This window comes from Lynx canadensis, chromosome A3 (genome assembly GCF_007474595.2).
Source record: "Lynx canadensis isolate LIC74 chromosome A3, mLynCan4.pri.v2, whole genome shotgun sequence".
In the NCBI taxonomy this organism is placed as follows: domain Eukaryota; kingdom Metazoa; phylum Chordata; class Mammalia; order Carnivora; family Felidae; genus Lynx; species Lynx canadensis.
This window is the reverse complement of record NC_044305.1, coordinates 113784411-113801593: the sequence shown is the minus strand read 5'-3', so window position 1 is coordinate 113801593 and position 17183 is coordinate 113784411. Positions and strand designations below refer to the sequence as shown.

At 37.7% G+C, this 17183-nt stretch overlaps 1 protein-coding gene across 1 annotated transcript in view; it reads left to right on the top strand.

Moving 5' to 3' along the window:
• Window positions 1-17183, top strand: part of BIRC6 (baculoviral IAP repeat containing 6) — a 226416-nt gene that overhangs the window by 13284 nt on the left and 195949 nt on the right. The window contains 2 exon segments of the mRNA XM_032592785.1: window positions 13360-13541; window positions 15502-15639. Of these exon segments, the coding sequence (XP_032448676.1) occupies window positions 13360-13541; window positions 15502-15639 (320 nt within the window).

Genomic DNA, 17183 nt, shown 5'->3' with positions numbered 1-17183 from the left:
CAGACGTTGGTTCTTTTGCCTGGAATACTACTATGCCTGCATTGCGTTTTATCCATTTGTTACCCTTTTTCACGGTCTACACACTGAACTTTACCAAATTTGCTTTGCTTTGCACCAAGTTTTGTTTTACAGGAACACTCACTTTGGCTTTGAATAATATAGTGTACTAACAACTTTTGTTAAGTGATTTTATTTTTGGTTACTTTAATTATATTTTAAAAGTCTTGTTAGAACGCTGATTTTGTACCCTTTTGATTGACTTTGAATGATGTTTTTCTATACTATGTTAGAGTATTTTAAGCACTGAACTCTGATGTTATCTCTGTGGAAATGGAATTTTACAGTGTGTCCTGTCAGTTTGCAAAGATCATGTATTTTTGATAATATTTTTGCAAGTTTTGCAGGAATGCAAATGGATAGTGCATTGATAAAGAATTGACTGTTTCTTGAAGTAGGTATTAGAATTAACTGATTAAAAAAATTTTTATGTTTATTCCTGAGACAGAGACAGAGCATGAGTGGGGAGGGGCAGAGAGAGAGGGAGACACAGAATCCGAAGCAGCTCCAGGCTCTGAGCTGTCACTGACGTGGGGCTGGAACCCACAAACCGTGAGATCGTGACCTGAGCTGAAGTCGGTCGCTCAATCGACTGAGCCACCCAAGCGCCCCAGAATTAACTGATTTTAAAAAACAGTTTTGGGGCACCTCAGTCATTTGAGTTTCTGACTCTTGATTGTGGCTCAGGACATGATCTCACAGTTGTGAGATTGAGTCCCTTGTCAAGCTCTGTGTTGGGCATGGAGCCTGTTTGAGATTCTCTCTCCTTCTCCCTCTGCCCCTCTCCCCTGCTCTCACGGTCTCTCTCTCAAAAACAAAACAAAATAAACAAACAAAAACACCAAAACCCCCACAGTGTCACACATTTGAAAAAAAATTTTTTTAAAGTTTTTTATTTATTTTTGAGAGAGAGAGCAAGCGGGTTGAGGGAGGAGAGAGATAGAGGGGAGAGAGAGAATCCCAAGCAGCCTCCACGCTGTCAGTACAGAGCCCTGATGTGGGTCTCGAACACACGAACCATGACCTGAGCCGAAATCAAGAGCCAGACACTTAACCAACTGAGCCATCCAGGTGCTCCTGAAAATTCTCATTTTAAAAGTGATTTACCTTATTATAGGATATCAAATAGACTAAGGAAGAGAGTAGTCACCTATGATTTTGTTAGCTAGAGATGGCCATTGTTAGCATTCTGGTGTGTAATAATTTCTTTTTGCTTTTTTCTATTTAATGTATTTTTACAGAATTTGGATTGCAGTGATATGTTATAAACTATTTCCCTATTTACTTAGTTAATAGTGTATTATGAATATTTTCCTATGTCTTTATTATTTTATAACATTTATTTATTTTTGAGAGAGAGAGAGAGAGCACAAGCAGGGGAGGAGCAGAGAGAGAGGAAGACCACAGTATCCAAAGCAGACTCCAGGCTCCGAGCTGTCAGCACAGAGCCTGATGTGGGGCTCGAACTCACAGACCATGAGATTGTGACCTGAGCCAAAGTTGGCCACTCAACTGAGCCACCCAGGCACCCCTGTCTTTATTATTTTATAACATTTTAAAATAAATTTTATTTAATACCGCACAATAAAATAGTACACATTTTTTGTGTACTGGCAGTATATGCATTAACTACTGCTACAATTAGGATACAGAACAGTTTCAATACCCGTGCCATCTCCTTTATAGCTTACCCTGCTCCCTTCCCCTCCAATCTTTGGCAATCACGTTTTCCATACTTTTAGTTTTGTCTTATCTAGAATGTCCTAGAAATGGAATCCTACAGTACACATTTTTTATTTGAAGCATTTACAGTTTTTTTTATTTTTTAAAGAGAGAGTGCATTGGGGAGGCAACAGGAGAGAGAATCCCAGTGAGGCTCCAGGTGTACCTATGTAACGTTTTGATACTGACTTTTTGCACTTAGAGTTGTCTTAGGTGTCAGTAGTTCATTTCTTTCTTTTTAAAATTTTTTTAATGTTTGTTTGTTTTTGAGAGAGAGAGAGTGAGAGCCGGGGAGGGGCAGAGAGAGTCAGACTGAATCTGCAGATCTGAAGCAGGCTCCAGGCTCTGAGCTGTCAGTGCAGAACCTGATGCGGGGCTTGAACCCGTGAACCATGAGATCATGACCTAGGCCTAAGTTGGACACTTAAATGACTGAGCCACCTACATGCCCCGTATAGTTCATTTCTTTTTATAACTGAACAGTATTTCATTGTATAAATGTGTCACCATTTGTTTAGTCAATCACTCATTGAAGGGTACTTGGATGTTTTCAGCTTTTGGTGATTAATGATAGAGCTATTATAAACATTTGAGTACAGGTTTTTACGTGAATGTAAGATTTTATGTCTGTAGGGTAAATACATAGAAGTGGGATTCCGGGGCCATTTGGTAAGTGTATGTTTAATCTTATAAGAAATAGTCAAACCAGTGTGGCTGTGCCATTATGCATTTCCATTAAAAATGAGTTCCACTATTCTGAATCTTATAAGCACTTGGTTTTGTCTGTATATTGTTAAAAAGTCAATACTACCCAAAGTGATTTACAGATTCATTGCAATTTCTATCAAAATCTCCAAGATATCAAAATCTCCAGAAATAGAAAAACCCATCTTAAAATTCATGTGAAATCTCAAGGAACTCCCAGATAGCTAAAGCGTTCTTGAAAAAGAACAAAGTTGAGGACTCACTGATTTCAGAATTTACTACAGTGTTACAGTAGTCGAAACAATGTGGTACTGGCATAGACAGACATAAGGACTGGTGGAATAGAGAGCCCAGAAGTAAGCCCTCACATATGTGGTAACTGATTTTCAACAAGAAGGCCAGCACCATTCAGTGGGGGAAAGGACAATCTCTTCAGGAAATGGTGCTGAGAAAACTTGGATATCCACATGCAAAAGAATGAAGTTGGACCCTTAAAAGTAACAGTGACAACTGTAAAGCTCTTAGAACAATGCAAAGAGGGAAGCTTCATGAATCTAGATTTGGCAGTGATTTTGGGGATATAACATCAAAGGCACAGGCAACCAAAGAAAAAATAGACGTTAGACTTCATTAAAATGAAAATTTTTTGTGCATGAAGGACACTATCAAGAAAAATTTTTGTGCATAAAGGGCCCTATCAAACCGCAGAATATGAGAAAGTATTTGCAAGTCACATATCCAGGTATATATACAGAATTAATATCTAGAATATAGAAAACTTTGACATCTCAACAACAACAAAAAACAACCTGATTAAAGAGTGAGCAAAATGCTTGAAGATATTTCTCTAGAGAAGAAATACAGCGGGCCAACAAGCACACACAGATATTCAACATCACTAATGTTTGGGAAATATAAATTAAAACTATGAGGCAATAGCACTTCCCACCCATTAAAATGGCTGTTATAAAAAATAATAATGTGTTGGTGAGAATGTGGAGAATTGGAACCCTTGTATTGTACGCTCTTGGTGGGAATATAAAATAGTGCAGCTGTTAGGAAAAACAGTGGTTCCTCAAAAAATTGAAAATAAAATTATGATATCACAATTTCACATCCAAAAGAATTGAAAGGGTCTTGAAGAAATATTTGTACATCATGTTCATAGCAGCATTATTCCCAGTAGTCAAAAAGCAGAAGCTACCCAAGTGTCCATTGATGGATGTATGAATAAACAAAGTATGGTGTGTATATACAATGGAATATTAGCCTTAGAAAGGAAGGAAATTTTGACATATACTGCAACATGGATGAACTGAAGACATTATGCTTATTGAAATAAGCCAGTCACAAAAGGACAGATACCATGTGACTCCACTTATATGTGGTACTTAGAGCAGTCAATTTCATAGAAACAGAAAGTAGAATAGTGATCGATTGCTGAGCACTGGGAGTATGGAAGTGGGAAGGAGGAGTTAGTGTCTAATGGTTATGGAGCTTAAGTTTTGCAAGATGAGAAGAGCTCTGTGGGTGGATGGTGATGATGGTTGCACAACAGTGTGAATGTACTTAATGCCACTCAACTGTATACGTAAAAATGGTTAAAATGATGGGGCGCCTGGGTGGCTCAGTCGGTTAAGCATCTGACTTCAGCTTAGGTCATGATCTCACGGTTTGTGAGTTCAAGCCCTGCATCAGGCTCTGTGCTGAGAGCTCAGAGCTGAAGCCTGTTCAGATTCTGGGTCTCCCTCTCTCTGCCTCTCCCCTGCTCTCACTATGTCTGTCTGTCTCTCTCTCTCAAAAATAAACACAAGTACATAAGTAAACATAAATAAAAAGTTAAAATGCTAAATTTTATGTTAATTTACCACAATTAAAAATAATTAAAAAAATCAAATGGACATGTTTCTGTGGGTATGTCTTTGGATTCTCTCCTGTTCCATAGATTCTATCCATTAGCCACCACCACACTTTCTTGTGATACTGTATTTTGTTTGCTTGTTTATTTTGAGAGAGAGAGAGTGAAATCAAGAGTCGGATGCTTAACTGACTTAGCCACCCAGGTGCCCCTATTTTATGATTTTAAAGCTGTCATAAACTGTTACTGTTTTCTATAAATTTCAGCTTCTGATTGATCATTGCTAGTATATGGAAATACAATTGATTGGTTTTTGTGTATTGATTTTGTTTACTGTAACCTTGCTAAACTCATTAGCTCTAGGAGTTTTTTTTATTTTTTATTTTATTTTTTAATTTAATTTTATTTCTTTAACATTTTTATTTTTGAGAGACAGAGACACAGTGTGAGTAGGGGAGGGACAGAGAGAGGGGGAGACGCAGAATCTGAAGCAGGCTCCAGGCTCTAGGCTGTCAGCGCAGAGCCCAACACAGGGCTCAAACCCACCAACCGTGAGATCATGACCTGAACTGAAGTTGGACGCTTAACTGACTGTAGCTCTAGAAGTTTCAAATTAATTAATTAATTAATTAGTTAATTTTTTAATATGATTTATTGTCAGATTGGCTCACACACAGTGTGTAAAGTGTCCTCTTGGTTTTTGGGTAGATTCCTGTGGTTTATCACTTACATACGATACCCAGTGCTCATCTCAACAAGTGCCCTTATGAGTGCCTATCACCCATTTTCCCCTCTTCCCCACCTCCCCCCATTTATTTATTTTAGAGAGACAGAGAGAACATGAAAGTGAGGGAGAGGGACAGAGGGAGAGAGAGAGTCCTAAGCAGGCTCCATGCTCAGTGCAGAGCCTGACTTGGGGTTCGATCTCAGGACTGAGAGATCACGACCTGAGCCAAAATCAAGAGTCGGACTCCTAACTGAATCACCCAAGCACCCCTAGGAGTTTTGCTTTTGTTTTTTGATTTCCTGGATAGGTTAATCATGTTGTCTGTGAGTAGGGACAGTGTCATTCGTTCCTTTTTAATCTCTGTGGCTTTTTTTTTAAAATTTTTTTTTAACGTTTATTTATTTTTGAGACAGAGAGAGACAGATCATGAAAGGAGGAGGGTCAGAGAGAGAGGGGGACACAGAATCTGAAACAGGCTCCAGGCTCTTAGCTGTCAGCACAGAGCCTGACGCGGGGCTCGAACTCACGGACCGCAAGATCATGACCTGAGCCGAAGTCGGACGCCCAACCGACTGAGCCACCCAGGCGCCCCTGTGGGGCTTTTAAATCTAAGCATTTCTTATTGCAGTGGCTAGATCTTGCAATATGATACTGAGTAGGAGTGGTGTGAGTTTGCATCCTTGCCATGCTCCTGATCTTAGGGGGAGAGTATTCAGTGTTTTACCATTAAGTATGTTGATAGTGGTAGGATTTTTGTAGCTGTCCTTCATCAGGTTGAGCAAATTCCCTTTCATTTCTAATTTCCTGAGGTTTTTTTTTTTTTTAAATCATGAAAGGATGTTGTATTTTGCCAAATGCATCTACTGACTTGATGCAGTTTTTCTTCTTTAAGCTATTAATATGGTAGCTTAAATTGGTTGGTTTTGAATATTGAGCCAGTTTTGTATTCCTTGGATAGCTCTACTTGGTCCTGGCATGTTATTATATTTTTATATTTGTCAAATTCCATTTGCTTTTCTTTTGTGGATGATTTTTGCATTGATATACATGACGGATAATGGTAATGTAGTTTTCGTGCTTTTTCTAGATTTGGCATCAGGTTAATGCTGGTCTCGTAAAATGAATTTGGAAGTATTCCTTCTTTTTCTTAGAGGAGGATTGTGTAGAATTGGTATTACTTCTTACATGTTTAATAAAATTCTGCAGTGAAGTCAGGTAGGCCTGGAGATTTGTCTGGAAGATTTGTAACTATGAATTCAATTTCCTTAATTTAGATTATTTCATTTGAGATGTTTTGATAGTTGGTGGTTTCAAGGAATTGGTATATTTCATCTGTACTTTCAAATTTATATGTGTAGCTCTGTCTTTATTATTCCCCAGTTACCTTTTTAAATTTGTAGTATCAAGTTTATTTATTTTGACAGTCTGACTTTTTCAGATTTATTTGACAACCTAAGTTGTGAAATTTATGTGCATTGTGTTCATAGTATTCTCTTATTATTTTTTAATGGTTGCAGGATCTATAGTGTATTAGTTCTCTTTCATTCTTGATATTATTGGTAATTTGTGTCTTTTTTTTCTTTGCCAACTTTGCCTAGAGATTTACCAATTTTATCGATCTTTTCAAAGAATACTTTGCGTTGATTTTCTCTATTTTTGTATTTTCACTTTTATTGATTTCTGCTCCTATCATTACTATTTTTTTGTTGTTGTTTATTTTGTGCTTACTTTTCTTTTTCTAGTTTTTTTTTTTTTTAATTTTTTTTGGAGGGAGGAAGAGGGAGAGACTCACTCTCTCTGACTGAGCCAGCCAGGTACCCCTGGTCATTTGATACTTTTAATTATTTTGTTTTAACTTATGTGTTGTTTTTTGTTTTGTTTTGTTTTTACTGTAATTATTTATATATATTTTGTAGTTACTTGAAGTATTACAATATATATGCTTTTCACAATCTATTTAGAATCAGTACTTTACCACTTTAAGCAGAATGTAGCAACCTTTTTACCATATTGTGCTCTCCCTCTTTTAGTTTTTATTAAAAAAAAATTTTTTAACGTTTATTTATTTTTGAGAGAGACAGAGCATGAGCAGGGGAGGGGCAGAGAGAATCTGAAGCAGGCTCCAGATTTTGAGCTGTCACTGCAGAGCCTGATGTGGGGCTTGAACTCACAAACTGAGAGATCATGACCTGAGCTGAAGTCAGACGCTTAACTGACTGAGCCGCCCAGGCGCCCCTGTATATGTTTGACATATACATATATATGTGTGTGTATGTGTGTGTGTGTATATTTAATTTTTTACTATTTATATTATTTAATGTAATTATTAAATAATTAAATATATGTGTGTATATATACTTAATGTTTATTTTTGAGAGCAAGAAAGACAGCATGAGTTGGGGAGGGGCAGAGAGAGAGGGAGACACAGAATCCGAAGTAGGCTCCAGGCTCTGAGCTGTCAGCATGGAGCCCGATATGGGGCTCGAACCCACGAACTGTGAGATCATGACCTGAGCTGAAGTTGGACACTCAACTGACTGAGCCACCTAGGTGTGCTCCAACTGTCAAAAATATTTTAGGGACGCCTGGGTGGCTCAGTTGGTTAGCGTCTGACTTCAGCTCAGGTCATGATCTCATGGTTTGTGGGTTTGAGCCCTGTATCATGCTCTGTGCTGACAGCTCAGAGCCTGGATCCTGCATCGGATTCTGTGTCTTCTGTCTCTGCTCCTCCCCTGCTTGCACTCTTTGTGTGTGTCTCTCAAAAATAAATAAACGTTAAAAATATTTAAAAAATATTTTAAAGAACTGAGACAAAAAACCACTGGTTATATTTACCCAGATACTTACCATTTCTTTTTTTCTCTTAAGTGTATTTTGAGAGAGAGAGAGAGAGACCTGGCGTGAGTGGAGGAGGGGCAGAGAGAGAGGGAGAGATAGTATCTCTGTGCTATGAGCACAGAGCCTAACATGGGGCTTGATCTCATGAATTGTGAGATCATGACCTGAGCCAAAATCGTGAGTCAGATGCTTCACTGACTGAGCCACCTTGGTGTCCTGATAGTTACCATTTCTGTTGGTATTCCCTCATTTCTGATACTCTTAAGTTTTCTTCTGAAATGATTTTTCTTTTATTTGATTAACTTCTTTTACAGTTCTTTTTGAGTAGCTTTGCTGGCAAAATTTCTCTTCAGTATTCCTTCATTGAAGAATGCATTTCACCTTCTTTTTTTTTTTTTTTAACCTTTATTCTTGGTGGATATTTTTGTTGATATGGAATTTCTTTTTCCCTAGTACTTAAAAAATGGTCCACTTCCTAATGAACCCTGTGGTTTTTAATGGTAAATATATTACTTCCATGCAAATAATGTGTCCTTTTTCTCTGGTTGCTTTCAAGATTTTTCTTTGTTAGTTTTCAGCAGTTTATTGTGTTTGACTGTGAATTTTAACTTGTTTTTTTGTGAAGTTTCCCCTGCCCAAAAAGAATATCTGCACTAATGCAAGGCATTAGAGTCAATTTTAGAGGTCTGCAAACCCTTATAGCTCTTGGGCTGTCTCCTAATTTTGTAAATAAAGTGTTACTGGAACACATCTACACCCATTTATTTACATGTTGGCTATGGCTGCTTTTGCACTAAGGGGCAGAGGTGAGTAATTGTGAGAGAGACCCTGTGTCTTGTGAACCCTAAAATATTTACTAATCTGACCCTTTTCACAAGAAGTTTACTGATCTCTGGTGTAGATGGAGGAATTTGAGTTTTTCCTGTATTAAAATTTCCTACCTGAATTTTTTTTTAACTTAGGCTTAAAAGTCATTTTACAAGTAGCTTCTATACAGAATTCTAAAAAGATGCAGTATGTGGTATGGGGTATGTGTCAGTGTTTTTTCCTTCTTTTTAAAAACCAGAAATGGGGTTGCCTATGTGGCTCAGTCACTTGAGCATCCAACTTTTGATTTTGGCCCAGGTCATGATCCCACCATTCTGAGATTGAGCCCAGTGTTGGGCTCCGTGTTGAGTGTGTACCTTGCTTAAGATTCTCTCTCTCTCCCTCTGCCCCTCTTCCCTGCTGTTTCTCTCTCAAATAAAAAATAAATAAAAACCAACAATGACTTTCTAGCCAATTTTTTTGAAAACATAACAACCATTAGTTAAGCAATTTGAGTAATTTATTTGAGTAATTTATTTTCACATATTTTAAACTCATAGGGTAAATGAAATAAATGGTTTATGCCAAAATGGGATTTAAGGGTTTTTTTTTTTAATGTTTATTTTTTTATTTTGAGAGAGAGAGAGAGAGAGAGAGAGAGGATCCCAAGTGGGTTCTGCGCTTAGCAGCAGAGAGCCCGATATGGGGCTCGAACTCATGAACCGTGGGATCATGACTTGAGCTGATGTTAGATGCTTAACCCACTGAGCCACCCAGGTGCCCTGGGATTTTTTTAAAGGTAGTCTTGGGAGATACAATTTACAAATAGTTGTAAGTTTATCAGTGTTATTGGTAACATTAAAATATATTGAGTGTTGAATAGTAGTGCTGGTAAAATCATTAACTGGAGCAACATGAATAAAAGTATAACTCAAGACATGATACTCGACAGGACTTTGAAAACATGTTTTCTCACTGAATGACACAGTCAAGCTCAGGTATAGGTTTCTCGGTTTCTTGGTCTCTTTTATGGACCTTCCTGTGCTTAAAATTGTTATAACCAAAAATAAATGTTGAATTTACCTTGTTGTGAAACCTGTCCTCATTTTTGTTGTTGTTGTACAAATGCTCAGTTTTGGGTCAGACTTAAATTTACATGGATTTCATTTTTAACTGAAACTAGAGAATTTCTGTCCTTTGTCTTGTTGCTTGCTCAATAAAAGACTTGTTCAAACATGTAAGAAGTTGAAAAGTTCCACAAAGTATTCTTTTGTCCATTGCAAGATATTTTTCTTTCACAGAAATCTAGGACTTTAAAAAAAAAAAAAAGATTTTATTTTTGGGGGGGCACCTGGGTGACTCAGTCGGTTAAGTGTCCGACTTTGGCTCAGGTCATGGTCTCACCGTTCGTGAGTTCGAGCCCCGTTTCGCACTCTGTGCTGACAGCTCAGAGCCTGGAGCCTGTTTCAGATTCTGTGTCTCCCTCTCTCTCTGCCCCTTTCCTCCCCTGCTCTCTCTATCTCCTTCAAAAATAAATAAACATTAGAAATTTAAAAAAGTAAATAAAAGATTTTATTTTTAAAATTTTTTAAATGTTTATTTTTGAGAGAACACAAGTCAAGGAGGGGCAGAGAGAGGGGGACAGGAGATCTGAAGCAGGCTCCATGCTGATGGCAGCCGGCTTGATGTGGGACTTGAGCTCACAACCCCAAGATCAAGAGTTGCATGCTCTACTGACTGACCACCAGTGCACCCCATCTAAGACTTTTCTAGGGGGAGATCAGTAAATCTCATCTTGAGCATGCTGTCAGACTACATTAACAAAGCTCTTCCTCTCAAAAGTAAAGTCTTCAGGTTGAGTAAAAGATTGAGAGAAAGGGTCTTTAGTGGGTTCAGTAATCTTCCCTCAAAATTCATGTCTACATGAATCCTTAGACTGTGATTGTATTTGGAAATAGGACCTTTACAGATGTAATTAAGATGAGGTCTATAAGCTAGGAGATCCTTCAATGGAGTATGGCTGATAATACCCTCTACTTTCTTCCCTCTGTGAAGTAGAGCCTTCACTGCTTACGTATGGCTTTCCCTAGCTAAGGTCAGAAACTGGCGATGAACTCATCTGAATGAACATAGTCCTGTTCCATGCTGCTATACTGGCCTGAAGAAATTGTCAGCAAGACTGCTTAGTAACTGTGCATGACTGAGTGCTAGTATTGGATAATATAAGAAGTTCAAAAAACAGTGCTGACTTTTTTTTAGCCAAGATCTGGTGAGGAATCTCCATTGACATTCTATTGTATTCTCTAGGGTTGTGTGGAAGCCCATTTGGAAACTCTGGTATAGAGTCTTACTCACATTTTATACCTCTCTGGAGAAATTTTAACAAAATTATAATTTTTATGAATTGTCACTTAAGTGCACATCTCTAAAACAGTAAAGCAGAATTTGCAGTTTGTTTTACAAAATTTTATAGTTCTGTGTGGGGGCAGGGCACATATGGGAAATGTAAGTACCTTCCTTTGCTAGAAACCTAAAATTGCTTTAAAAAAAAGAATAGTTTTAAAAAATATGGTTAGGATGCCTGGGTGGCTCAGTTGGTTAAGCATTGACTTCGGCTCAGGTCATGATCTCGTGGTTTGTGGGTTCGAGCCCTGCGTCGGGCTTTGTGCTGACAGCTCAGAGCCTGGAACCTGTTTCGGATTCTGTGTCTCCCTCTCTCTTTCTGCATCTCCCCTGCTCACACTCTGTCTCTCTCTCTCTCTCTCTCTCAAAAATAAATAAACATTATTTATTTATTTATAAAAAAATATTATTGTTAATGAGTTTCGGAGATTTGAAATGATCTTTGCAAGTTCTTACCCAATTTTACTCTGAGTTTCTATAATTTGTGTTTCTTTCCATTTTACCTAGATACCAGAATCGCTAGGTACATATTCCTATTTTATTGTATTACAGAGATTATTATCCTGTATGCTAACATGTATTTCAAACCTCTGTTTCTGAGACTGAACTATAGAAATTTTTGTCTTGTTTTATGTAGGTAATGAGTTAGTTCCTAATCAGTTTTGTAATACCTCCAAGCTGTCTGTTAGAGTCCAAAAGAGCTGTAACAATCTGGGATTAAGAATGTCAACCCAATATTCATTGATCATGACATGCTTTATAGTTGTTCTGGAGATTGAGGACTAGGACCCTGATTTATTTCCATTTTTCTGCTTTTGTATCATTAGGCAGTAGCAGTGCTAGTTTCTGGGATGTTCTGTAGAGTTGTGGTGGGAGTTTAGGATGAGATACACTGGCAGGATTACTTGCCCACAGGGAAATATCTTCTGTTGGAATAAAAATTTCACAATTGATCATTCTTCAAAGTCTTTTTTACAGAAACTCTATTTGTAGCAGAAACACTTAATATTAATCTAATAAGTCTATGAATTTAAGTGTAGAAACTGATGTTATCTTCAAAAAAATTTATTTAGTATTATATTCAAAGCTTCATGCCCATCTGTCCTGGCTTTTGTAAGTCTTCTTGAAATTCCACTGTAACTTATTCTGAGAAGTTTTATGGTTCATTTATTTACTGACTTTCTCCATTAAAATACCCTTCTGATACTGATTCAGCAGAAACTTCAGAAAACATTGATCTTCAATGGTAGTTGATGGTGTTTTCTCGGTGAGGATTGAACTAGAGGCTTTACTAGTTCTGTTAACCTGGGTTATAGTTTTCCATAATTTTATCTCATCTATAAAAGACCTCAAAAACTTTTGTGGTAATTACCTAGAAACTGTCCATGCTGACTTTATGCTTATTGAATTTTGCACAAAATGACAAATACTGAATTTTTAAAAATTTTGTTCTGAACACTCTATGAAATAGTATAGTACAAAGAACTTCCCTGTACATTTCACCCTGTTCTACCAATTTTAATTTTAAATACTTCAGGGGCGCCTGGGTGGCGCAGTCGGTTAAGCGTCCGACTTCAGCCAGGTCACGATCTCGCGGTCCGTGAGTTCGAGCCCCGCGTCGGGCTCTGGGCTGATGGCTCAGAGCCTGGAGCCTGTTTCCGATTCTGTGTCTCCCTCTCTCTCTGCCCCTCCCCCGTTCATGCTCTGTCTCTCTCTGTCCCAATAAATAAATAAATAAATAAATATAAATAAATAAATAAATAAATAAATAAATACTTCACCACATTTGCTTGTCATTTCCGCACATATATACATACTTTTGCTCTGTTGAGAATACGTTGCGTATATCATGCCCCTTTACCCTTTACTATTTCTAGGTTTATTTGTTTTTTTTTTTAAGTTTTATTTACTTAATTAATCTCTGTACCCAGCGTGGGGCTTGAACTCATGACCCTGAGATCATGAGTCTCCTGCTCTTCCAACTGAGCCAGCCAGGAGCCCCTGTTTATTTCTAAGAACAATTATATTCTCCATAGTTGTCAAGTTCTGATAATTTCATATTGATACTTTTATCTAAGCTATAGTACATATTGCAAGTTTATCAGTTGTTCTAATAATGTCCTTTAGAGCAATCTTTTTCCATTCCAGGATTAAATACTGTATTTAGCTTCCATTTAAACATGTATTTTTAATGGACTGTTGGCCTTTAAACCTAAGTGTTGAATTTTTGTTTTTTTGACAGCTAAACCAGGTGGACAGGTGAAATGTCAGTATATATCTGCGGTGGATAAAGTTATATTTGTGGATGATTATGCAGTAGGGTGTAGGAAGGACCTTAATGGAATCTTGTTGTTAGACACTGCTCTGCAAACTCCAGTTTCAAAGCAGGATGATGTGGTTCAGCTTGAATTACCTGTTACAGAGGTAAGTTGAAATAAGTATCAGTGTACTTTTCTACTTAATATAATTTCAGACCTGTTACTTGTTAAATGGAATTAGGTTGTCCTTTGACAACATTATATATGTACCCCTTCTTGTACATATAGAATAAAGAATTGACTTCTAGATCACAAGTTTGTTTAATTCCTCTGTGTAATTAATTGACATTTATTGAAGTGGTATTTAAGTGTAAACCGTACAGGTTAAATTGTGATAGAGATCCCAAAATACAGTGACTTAAGCAATACTTTTTTTTTTTTTTTTTTTTCAGTAACAGTGCAGGGCTAAGGGTAGGGGTAACTTTACTTTCCTCAACAGTTAGCTTCCATCTCCTGAGTCCAAGACAGCTGTTCCCAGTCTCATTAGTATTTCCCAGTCATAGCGAAAGGAAGGGCAAAAGGCCAGGGGAGCACTCAGGGAAGGGGTGTGACCCCTCCCTCCTTCTCTCCCTTTGTTTCTACTTTTTCTCCCCTCCTTCCCTTCCATTTTCCCTCTCTCCTTCATTCCTTCTTGATCTCTTTCATAACCTCTCTCATATACATCCTTTTCATGCTCATCTCCTTGGCCAGAATTTAGTCACATGGTCACATCAAGCTGAGAAGACTGAGAAAGAAGAGGTAGTTCTTTATTTTTTTAAAAATATAAAAGAAAGGAGTTATCTTTGCTATGTATCATGTCTCTTTTTTTAAAATTTTTTTTTTTCAACGTTTATTTATTTTTGGGACAGAGAGAGACAGAGCATGAACGGGGGAGGGGCAGAGAGAGAGGGAGACACAGAATCGGAAACAGGCTCCAGGCTCCGAGCCATCAGCCCAGAGCCCGACGCGGGGCTCGAACTCCCGGACCGCGAGATCGTGACCTGGCTGAAGTCGGACGCTTAACCGACTGCGCCACCCAGGCGCCCCAAACTGTTCAGGTTTTAAAAAGAACTATAGAATTACAATAAAATATTGGAATATTTATAATGAAATAGATCCTCAAGTCAGTATTTTTCATTCTCTACTGACTGAAATGTTAGGTATTTACCTGACTTTTACCACCTTCTTCCCCTTGTTGACCTTTAACATCCACTTGCTGATTTCTCTCTATTTACCTAAATAATTACAACTGTGTTGTTCACATAATATTGTTTGTAGACCTTCCACCATCCCAGGCATCCTTTACTGTACCACATTACTTTGTCACTGTCTTCACTGAAGTATGGGGTCCTGGGTTTGGTTAGATCAGTGTGGATGTATTCTTTTCCATATGTTGACCACACATTTCTGTTAAGATAGTTCATTTTGAATATGTGGGTAACAATACAGAGGGCTCTTTTATATTACCTGATGACTTAGTGAATGCCCCTCTTATGGTTTTGCTTACTTTGAGTATTTAAAACTCATTGAAAGATTTTACATTTATCTCTTTAAATTTTTATCTTTCATTTTATTTTTAAATGTTTATTTTTGAGAGAGAGAGAGAGAGAGAGACAGAGGCAGGCAGAGAGAGAGGGAGACAGAAGATCCGAAGTGGGCTTGGCATGAACAGCACAGAGCCTGTTGCAGGGCTCAAACTCACGAACTGAGATCATGACCTGAGCTGAAGTTGGTGCTTAACTGACAGAACCATTCATTCAGGCGCCCCTACCTTTCATTTTTGAGCATGGTGTCAGTTTGTCCAGTTTTTTTTTTTTTTTTTTATCTTGCTCTGGTTTATAATAGCTCCCATGTATTGAAGCTTTATTCTGTGATACTACACTGAATACATTGCTTTATCTCATTTAATTTTTAACAGCCCTTCAAATCAATATATGATTAAGTTTGTTTAAAAAAGTAAAAGCAGTATGGTACTTGTTAGAATCATTACAAATTAAATATTTGAATAAGGATCTGAGTGTAACATTTTTTGTTGTGTTTAATTTTCTGTGTTCATCTTTTTTTTTTTTTTTTTTTTTTTAATTTAGGCACAGCAGCTCTTATCAGCATGTTTAGAAAAGGTAGATATTTCTAGTACGGAGGGTTATGATTTGTTCATCACACAGCTCAAAGATGGTTTAAAAAATACATCCCATGAGACTGCAGCAAACCATAAAGTTGCTAAGGTAAGAGGTTAAAACAAAATTACCTTGTTTGGGATTATTTCACACCTCCATACTTTTGCCTTTCTCTGTCTTTCCCATACTCTCCATCTCCCCTTGAAACTATTCCAGTTCTAGATTTTTCCTCTCCTTTAGGGAAAAAAATGTGTTTATAAGTCACCTCAAGTTGAAACTGTTTTACTGAGGTTTAACTTCAGGTTATGGGAACTGTTTTGCTTAACTTTGTTCCTAAAGCTTCTGTGCTTGGTGGCTCTATGTTGGTTGAGAGGCTTAAAGAGAGCTACTTGTCAGGTGATGAGCTTCAGTGAGAAATGGAATATGTATTTGAAAATGGGGGCCATTTGGGTTTTTGTTGAAATAATCTTGGGGTGATGTGATTAGTATGTCTGTGCCAGATGATGCATTGAATTAAATCCTTGGGTATATTTTACTGATTTTTCTTTTTTGTCTAAGTTATAAATGCGATACATATAAAATTTCTGTACCAAAGGATGTAAGGTAGAAAGTAAAAACCGTTTTCCTAAAAATAATTTTTGTGCTTATAAATACCTTTTTTCTCAAGTATAGTTGTAACTATACAAAAATGTCGTGATGTACTGTCATCTGTTGGGGCTGCGTAACAATACCACTAGCTGGGTAGCATATATACAACAAATTTATTGCCCACAGTTCTGAAGGCAGGGAAGTGCAAGATCAAGGTGGCAGCATGGTTGCCTTCTGATGGAAGTTCTTCTTGGTTCATACTTGGCTCCTTCTCACTGTGTCCTGACATGCTGGAAAGATCAGGGGATCCTTCTGGAGCCTCTTTTATAAAGGCATTAATCCCATTCATGAGGGCTCTAGTCTCATGACTTAAGTACCTCCCAAAGGCCTTACCAGTACTGATACCATCCACCACCTTTGGGGGGTTAGGATTTCAACAGATGAATTTTGCTGAGGGAAACACACATTCAGACTGTAGCATGTATCTTGCTTTTTTTTTTTTTTTTAATTTTTTTTTTTAACGTTTATTTATTTTTGAGACAGAGAGAGGCAGAGCATGAACGGGGGAGGGGCAGAGAGAGAGGGAGACACAGAATCCGAAGCAGGCTCCAGGCTCTGAGCCATCAGCCCAGAGCCCGACGCAGGGCTCAAACTCACGGACTGCGAGATTGTGACCTGAGTTGAAGTCGGACGCTTAACCGACTGAGCCACCCAGGCGCCCCTGTATCTTGCTTTTTAAATTTAAGAATGTATCTTGAGTATCTTTGCTATTAATCGTCAGATCAGCTGTATCCTTCCTGATACTGAGTTTTTAATATAGATTTACAATGATACATTAACTTTTATTCCATTGATGAGACATTTAGTAAAATACAAACCATACTATGCATTTCAACAGAGAGAATTTATCATAAAGAATTGATTTTAACCTGTGTTTGGGAATTGAAAAAGTGAAATGGAAACCGTGAGTAAACACACAGATAGTAACTACAGGAAGCAGCTCTCACCTTGGTCTGGAGGAACAAGAAATGAGGGCTGTCAGCACATACAGGCTTAGAGAGTAG